Here is a 7,821-nt window from a genome sequence, read left to right on the forward strand (position 1 = left end):
TGTCTGTACCTGGTGGTGAGCCCTGCTGCCGGGCCCGTCCTAGCCCCGAAGGGGCACCTCCCCACACCCCCGCCTTTCACGGGAAGGTCCCAGTGGGAAATCCATGAGATGAGGGTGTCTGTGCAAAGCTGCCGGCCTGCTTCTGTTTCCCAAGACTAAGAGCACGTTCTGCAGGGTTTCTATCTTACAGCCATGGAAAGAGAGCGGGAGACACACAGCTCAGTACGCAGGGGTCTTATTCTGCGTCCACGGCACCTGCCCCCCCCCCCCCCCCCCCCCCGTGTTCCTGCTCTGCGGCAGCGCCCCCGCGCCCTGCACCGCCCACCCTTCAGCAGGACCCGACGCCCTGCCCCAGGGGCAGCGAGGACACAGGGTGTGAGGCAGACCCGAAGCCTCGGGACCCTCACCCAACAGACATCTCTTCACTCTGACAGCGCAGGGGAGCTCTCTTCTTCTACACACACACACACACACACACACACACACACGCACAGCAAACCATCCACTGCACCGACGTCACTCACGGGCAGGAACTGGCTGTGAAACTGGGAGGCACGGGCACAGCCCACGTGCAGCCCGGGGCGAAGCTGGAGACGGCTGCACAGGCGGAGGCCGCTCACGGTCCCTGCAGGGTCCCTGCCTCCTCTGCACACACCTGTGCGTGTCCCCTGGCGTGAGACACGTGCACACGTGTCTGAGTCCACCCAGAGCTATTGCTCTAGAGTCAGATTTACTCAAATCCTTGCCTTGTACAGAGCGGGGCGCGGGGCTGCTGAGGCCTGGACACTAGAGACAGAGTCACGGTGAGCCTGTGGAGCTGCGCTTAGAGCACAGGCTGCTGGCATCCTGCCTGCTGTGCCCCGGGCCACCCAGGGCTCAGGTCCTCAGGGGGAGGGGGCTCAGGCCTCACGCGGCCCAGCGGGGCATCCCCTGGGACAGCGCTCACCTCCTGACCCTTCTCTACTGTGATTATGGTTTCACATGAAGAAAAAAACCCCAAACAGAAAGAACGGGTAAAGACAGAAAAGACATATATGCTTATAGAGAACGTAAGTCCTCCTTGAAAGTAATTTAGTGAAGATTATTGATTGGCAGAAAAAAAAGGAACATGATGAAAATTAGGGACAGAGCCACCCGAGAGGTGTGTCCCAACGCCGCCCCCCCGGCTCCGAGCGGCACCGCGCAAGGCCGCAGACGCACGCTGGCAGCGCAGAGACCCGCGTGGCCGACGGGCTGTGCAAAAGTGGGACTAGAAGTACGTCAGCTCGTCGTGCCTGCCTTTGTGGGTCTGGTAGCTGGTCAAGGCCAAGGGCTTGCTCTCGTGGGGGAGGCTTTCATACACGCGAATGTGCACGAAGTCGTCTTCGTCCACTTGAACCTGGAAAGACCGTCCAGTGAGGGCCAGCTGAGGCCTCCGTCCCATCCCCTCACTCCGTGGGACTTGGTGGGACTGCCAGAAAGGCCCTGGATGCCTGGAGCCCACGTCCCTTCAGGGGACCAGCAACTGGGCTGAGGACAGTCCCCCCTCCCTCCTTCAAGGGGGGTGGGCACCCTCGTGTTCCCAGCCAGCACCTGGCACCCACCCGCCCTCTGTCAGAGCCCGCGGTCCACGAAGGGCTCGGTGCTCTCCTCCCAGGAGGCTGGAGCTCACGTGTGCACACACACATAAACCCATGTGCGTGCACACGCGCGCTCCCTGCACAGGGCCACCAACCCCCTGAGGCTGGCAGCTGCCACAGGACCCTCCCAGGCACCCCTGCCCGGGCACCTATGAGCCCTCACTTCAGGACAGACCTTCCCAAGAGCCTGACGCCGCACCTTAATGAAGTAGTTCATCCCAGCAACCACCTGGCTCTTGAACTCCACAGCCTTGAACTGCGGGAACTTCTTGTTCTCCTTCTCCTCCAGCTGGGGCCTCACCTGTTGGGGGCGGGGGAGAACACAGAGATGCGCGCTTACCTGCTGACATGTCACAGCGGAACTCTCACCACTCACCCTCTACACACTTTCTGTAACACGACGGCTCTCACACCTCAGCAGACACATGAAACTGTCAGTTCTCTGGTTCTGCCAAGTTTCAACGGTCCTATTTTTCTGTATCATTTCCCCTTTCTTTCCCAGGAATGGGATCGTTTGATACTTTCACCACCACGACAATGTAGAGAAGTTCCTACCCTGGTTTTCTTTTTTACTTAAGAAACATTTCATTGGAAAGAGTTTTTTAATTACTCTTTTAAAATTGAATGGTAATACATTTTAAAATGTTAAATTTAAAATTAAATTTAATCTTCCATCTTATAGATGTGCCTTAATTCGCTTAGGTATTCCCAGTTTCTTCTGTGACAGATAATGTAGCATGTAAATCACTTCTGCAGGAAAAAAAAATGCTTTGCTGAATTTTTCTCTTTTTTTTTTTGCTTTGTTGGGTCTTCATTGCTGTGCATGGGCTTTCTCTCGTTGGGGCGAGTGGGGGCTCCTCTACAGTGCGGTGTGGTGGCTTCTCTTGTTGCAGACCACAGTTTCTAGGTGCCCGGGCTCAGTAGTCGTGGCACACGAGCTTAGTTGTTCCACAGCATGTGGCATCTTCCCGGACCGGGGATGGAACCCGTGTCCCGTGCACTGGCAGGCGGATTCTTACCCCCTGTGCCAGCAGTGGTCCCCTCACTGCCTTTTGTGGATGCTTCCTCGAGGAAGCAGGGCCTTGGGGCAGGGACTCATCTTGACCTTTGGTGTCAAACAGGAATCACACTCGGATCCGTCCTGTCCGCAGGCTCTGGGCCTTATGGGGACTGAGCATTTGTATGGAGGAAGCGGGAAGCAGGTTGTGTGGTCTTGACTTCAACATCTACTCCAGTTTCAAAGGGCTCTGGCTGCTGTCTGGGTCCCTGGTAGGTACTAGGGCTCAGGGACTCTGCACTGGAGTCACTAGACCGTTCCAGAGGGTCGGAGGATTCAGCGCTGCTTGGGGAGCCGAGGGCGTCACCGCCAGGCGTGCCAGCAGTCCCTGTGGCAAAGGCTTCAGGGAGGGGCGCTGCCTGCGGGGAAGGTGCACGGGGAGGGAAGGTCGGGTCACGAGAAGACGGGCCACCTTCTCTCCACGCAGCTGTGCCGGTTCTCACGGCGGCACACGTGTGTCCCCCTGGGGCTGGTGCCCACCTGCATCGGAACACTCACCTGGGGAGCCCTCCTTCCTGCCGGGCGCCTGCCAGCTCTGCAGGGACCTGACCCTGCAGACAGTTGACCAGGCCAGGGGCTGAGGGACACCCACACCCCCTCCTGGCAGCCGTCTCTCTCTCTCTGTGTCACGGGTGGAGGCAGGAGAGCCCGCGCCCTGTGCGAGCACTGAGCAGAAAACCCACAAGGAGGAGGCGAAGCAGGGGCGGCGGTGGCAAATGCCAGGCCAGGCCGCCTGGCCTGTGGGGGGCAGGTCCCTGACACCGCTGTCGACCCGGAAACAGACGGGCTGGGCTGCGGCCAAGGGGGGCGCAGAAGGCCCGGGGCCCTCAGGACGCTGCCAGTTCCCAGCCCTGAAGGGACCGGGTGGGACAGAGGGCCGAGGAGGCCCGAGGACGGCGCGGGAGGAGATGGGTGCCGCGTGCAGCACCGCGACGGGCTTCTGCCCGGGGCCGGGCTCTGGCCTCTGGCCTCCTCCCCTGCAGCCCGGACGGTCCCGAACGTGTCACTCCAAAGGGCCACCAGACCGGGCCCCTGCCCCTCGCAGAGCCCACCCAGCACACGGGCGGCCTCCTCGGTCCCGGGGCCCGTGAGGACGCTCCACTGAGGTGTCACTTTCAAGGGATCGACCCCAAGGGGAGGGGCCCCTGGAGACAGCGCCTCCTCCCTCCTGAGTGAGCTCGCACACATTTAAAGTTCGCGGGACAGGCGGGGGATCCTCAGGCCGGGAGCACCAGGAAGAGGCGGAAGCGCTGGGCTCTCCGAGTGGCTGTGGGGGAAGGGTCAGCAACCAGCCCCCCCTCCGGCTCTCCCTCGGCGTCCCTGCAACTTCCGCGCTTCCACAGGTCTCGGGAGGGTGCGTCAGCGGCGCCCCGCACGGCCGTCAGGTGGCCCGCAGCGCCCGAGCAAGGACGGGGCGCACCTCACGCCCTGGGTTTGGGAAGCAGCGGGAGGAGGAGCAAAGGTACAGGACAAAAATCCACCCTGCTTCTCCTCTTGTCAGAGCGCAGGCCTCCCTGCGCCCTGCGCCCTGCACCCGTCTGGCTCGCGCTGCCAGGCAGGGCGGCCCCGGCTCCGCCCGCCCTCGCCCGATCCCTGGGTCCCGGCGCCCTCCTGGGCACGACCCAGCGTCCTCTCCGTTTCAGAACTTCTCCCTGGAGAGCCCTCCAAACCTACAGCCAAGCGCTGGAACAGCCGCCTGAGCGCGGGACGCCTGGGGACCCCGTCCGCGGACTCAGCCGCGCTGACTTCCCTCCCCTGCCGCACCGTCTGCTCTCCGAGCGGCTCTTCCCAGACGGGCCCCTCCGGCCCTCCCCGCGCGCGCCCCAGGCGTGGAGGCGCCCCGTCCCGCGCCCGCCCCGGCTCGGTCCCCGGGACCCCGTCGGCCCCCGCGGCGCGGACCTTGTCGGCGATGGCCTGGGTGGCGGCCGTGGCCGGCTGCACGGCGGAGGGCGCGCCGCACATCATCTCGGCGGCGGGCGGGTGCGCGGACCTCGGCGGCGGTCACGGAGCGGCGGTCACGGAGCGGCGGTCCCGCGGGAGCGGCGGGCCCGGAGCGGCGGACACTCGGCAGCGGCGGAGCGGGGCGGAGCGCCCAGACTTGGGGCTGCGGTCCCGTGACGCCGGGGCGGGACCACGGCGCGCGGCGTGGGGGGGTTCGCCCGGGACCGGAAATGGGGCGCGGGGGGTCCGGGAAGGCAGTGGGGCGCTGGGCGCCGGGGTCAAGATGCGCTGGGGGCGGAAGCACGGCCTCAGCCTGGGACCCCCGGCGGGCACCGTCTCGGGACCAAGGGCCGCGTGCCGTCGGGCCGTCCCCCCTCCCGGGACTTGGTTTCGTCCTCCCGGCGGCAGAGCCGGAGGGCGGGGGTGGGGGCGCGGCCGGCGGGATCCGGAAACCGAGGGTGGTCCCCGCCCCGCGGCGGGTGGGCACGGCCCTGCAGGATGGGGCGCGGGATCGGGGGCGCGGCCGGCGGGATGCCGAGAGGGGCGGTGGTCCGGGTCCCGCGTGGGGTGGGCGCGGCCCTGCAGGGCATGTCGGGGATACCGGCCCGGTGCGGGAGATGGTCCGGCCCGCCTTCCCCCCACCGGCCTCCTGGACCACACAGTGCCCACAGACCCCTCTGTCCTGCCTTGGCCTCTGGGCCCCCACCGTGTGATCCAGTGTCCGCGATGACAGGGGTGGGTCCTGAAATGACAGGGGCAGTCGGGGTCCGGAGAGGAGCGGGCAGCTGGACCGGAGAGCTGCTGAGGGCAGAGGGGAGAGAAGCGCCCTCTGAAAACAGCGGGAACTGGGGGAGAGGGCCGGGGGCTGCCAGGGCCTCAGTGCCACGTGCGTCTGCCCTCCCGGCGCCCCACCTGTGCCGGCCTGTCCTGTGGGCTGCTGTGAACATCATGGGCGTGTGACCAAGGGCACAGTGAACGGCTCCTGTGGGTGGACAGAAGAGGCACAAAGGAGTCCAGTAATGGGAGACGATGACTCCTAAGGCCTCAGGCTCGGGGTGGGGGTGCGGGGGTCAGGTCGAGGTCCTTAGTAAGGGCTTGGTTCTGACAGAGCTTGGCTTGGGATTTAGATTAGGTTCTAATCTGGGAAGGGAAGCATCCCTGTCTTACTGCGGCAGGGTGGGGCCTGTGCTGGGAGCTGTCGGGACAGGACTGGCTTTTCAGAAAGGTCCAACTGCTCCCCTCCCGCCAGGGCTGCACCTCAGTGGGCGCTGGGCCTCTCCCGTCACTGGGTGCTGACTGCAGGCACAGGCTCAGCCCGGAGCCCCAGTGGGAGTGGCCCGTGAGCAGGGGTGTGGGGAGGTGAGACTTTCTGGTACCTGCCAGGGTACCTGCCAGGGAAGCATGGGAGGTCCTGTGTGGTTGAGCCCTGCAGGGAGGGGAAGGAGAGACTGACCCCCAGCAAAGGCCCAAGTTCAGAAAGCCAACCCTGACAGTGGGGTTTGCAGCAAAGTAAGGGCTTGTTGCAGGGATCCAAGCAAGGGAGGGGGAGACCAGCCTCAGTTCCATTCCCTTTGTCTGAGGTAGCAGTTTTTATTTTTTACTTATTTAAATTATTTCTTAAATAGTTAGTTATATTGGCTGCACTGTGTCTTAGTGGTGGCATGTGGGAAATTTGTTGCCGCATGCGGGATCTTTAGTTGTGGCATGCGAACTTTTAGTTGCGGCACGTGGGACCTACTTCCCTGAGCAGGGATCGAACCTGGGCCCCCTGCATGGGGAGCACGGAGTCTTAGACGCTGGATCATCAGGGTAGTCCCTATTTATTTTTTAATTGTTCATTTACATTTAATGAAAAGAAAACTATTGATTGAAAGACATGTTTACGAAAATGAAAAGACAAACTGCCCATTGGGATAAACATTCTCATTATACGTGTCTGACAATATATAAAGAACTCCTACCAGTGAATAAATAAAAGATTATCAAAAACAGGCAGGGTGCTTGAACTGGCGCGTCCAGTTGGCACTTAGGAAGACTAAGTTCAGCGGTTGCTAAAGGGGAAGGACAGAGAGAGGGGTGGGGTGAGTCATCTCAGTCATCTGCCGTCTGCGTGTCTTTGGCCTGGAGATCCGTGACCCGGGGGTCCGTGTCAGCATGCTCTGTCGCGCTCATCTTGCCCTGGAAGATGACTCAGAACAGCGTGTGAGCAGTGGAGGTATCGGGATGCTGTGGCTCTAAGCCCCTGACCTTCACGACTTATTGATTAGGCAAACATGTGACCAATAGGTATGGGTTAGAACAAGAGGGAGAGGCAAGAACAGACACTGAGGCTTGAGTTTGAATTAAAAAGCAGTCACAGGACTGGGTTTCGAGACTCCCACAATTCATAATTGAACGCATGAATAAATGAGAAACAGATTTGACCCCATAGAAATGGAAAACTCCTCTGTGTTGAAAACAAAGCATCGGAAAACAATGACCAAGAAGGGCAAGGAAGGCATTTCTGTGGTTTTTGTGGGCCCCGCCGCTGGGGCGCGTTGGGGGGTGGGGGGGTGGGGGGCCTGGAGCGGCACGACGTTGAGATGCCTCCTTGTGCCTGACCCTTTCTCCCTGCGGGACCCGGGTCTGCAGGTGCTCACATTTTACAAATAGGAGGGTAACCCCTGTGGAAAGTCTGCTTTTTCGGAGCCGGCTGTAGCAGGGGATCTGCCACCATCACTTGGGTTTTGGCAGAGCCAGGCAGGCAGACGAGGGAGCGGCTTACCTGAGAAAAAAGGAGAGCTTAGGTGTGCCCTGGTGGCGTCTCTGGGCCGGGGAGGCTGTGGGCGAGCTCACGACAAGCTGGGCATCCTGTGTGATTGGTTTCGGGGCATGGTTGGCCTTCTCTGGTTGTCCTGAGTTAGAAGGGGGATGGGGCAAAAATTAGGGAAGGTGGTGGTCATGGCCAGCTCCTGACGTTCTGGGCCGGTGGCTGGACAGCTGTCGCAGAGGTTGTGGGTCAGAGTTCTCTTGTCACGTGGACATGGTCTGGCCACTGTCTGTATGTGTAGTCAGTCTCTCATGCTGCTTTATGAAGTCAGTGTTGCTTTATTGCTGCAGGTTTGGGTCCAGGCATGCTTTCAAACTGCCATGGAGGGCAGGCTCTGAAGGTCAGATGCTTGAGTGACCCAGCCCTTGCTTGCACCTGCTGTGTGGCATAGGAGT

At 61.6% G+C, this 7,821-nt stretch overlaps 1 protein-coding gene across 3 annotated transcripts; it reads right to left on the bottom strand.

The window, feature by feature from the left end:
* Positions 1-1,038: 1,038 nt before the first annotated feature.
* Positions 1,039-5,580, bottom strand: CSTB (cystatin B). Of its 3 annotated transcripts, none has more exons than XM_057697480.1 (3): positions 4,576-4,758; positions 1,819-1,920; positions 1,039-1,378 (listed from the first exon to the last, which is right to left on the bottom strand). In XM_057697480.1, exons 1-3 carry the CDS (start codon positions 4,639-4,641, stop codon positions 1,250-1,252), a joined length of 297 nt encoding a protein of 98 aa, XP_057553463.1. In that variant the 5' UTR covers positions 4,642-4,758; the 3' UTR covers positions 1,039-1,249. The 3 variants fall into 3 exon arrangements, 2 of the variants coding, with proteins under 2 accessions (XP_057553463.1, XP_057553462.1); XR_009047780.1 differs by lacking the exons at positions 1,039-1,378; positions 1,819-1,920 and adding exons at positions 1,927-3,035; positions 5,530-5,580 and having other exon boundaries at positions 4,576-5,418; XM_057697479.1 differs by lacking the exons at positions 1,039-1,378; positions 1,819-1,920; positions 4,576-4,758 and adding exons at positions 1,927-3,035; positions 3,175-4,569.
* Positions 5,581-7,821: the final 2,241 nt, after the last annotated feature.

This window comes from Hippopotamus amphibius, chromosome 10, assembly GCF_030028045.1.
Source record: "Hippopotamus amphibius kiboko isolate mHipAmp2 chromosome 10, mHipAmp2.hap2, whole genome shotgun sequence".
NCBI classification, from domain to species: Eukaryota; Metazoa; Chordata; class Mammalia; order Artiodactyla; family Hippopotamidae; genus Hippopotamus; species Hippopotamus amphibius.

Coding starts and splice junctions, on each gene's coding strand:
- CSTB (XM_057697479.1), bottom strand. CDS start 3,864: ATGTGTGCGAGCTCACTCAGGAGGGAGGAGGCGCTGTCTCCAGGGGCC. Junction 3,036..3,174: donor CAGGAAGGAGGGCTCCCCAG/GTGAGTGTTCCG, acceptor CCTTCCCCGCAG/GCAGCGCCCCTCCCTGAAGC.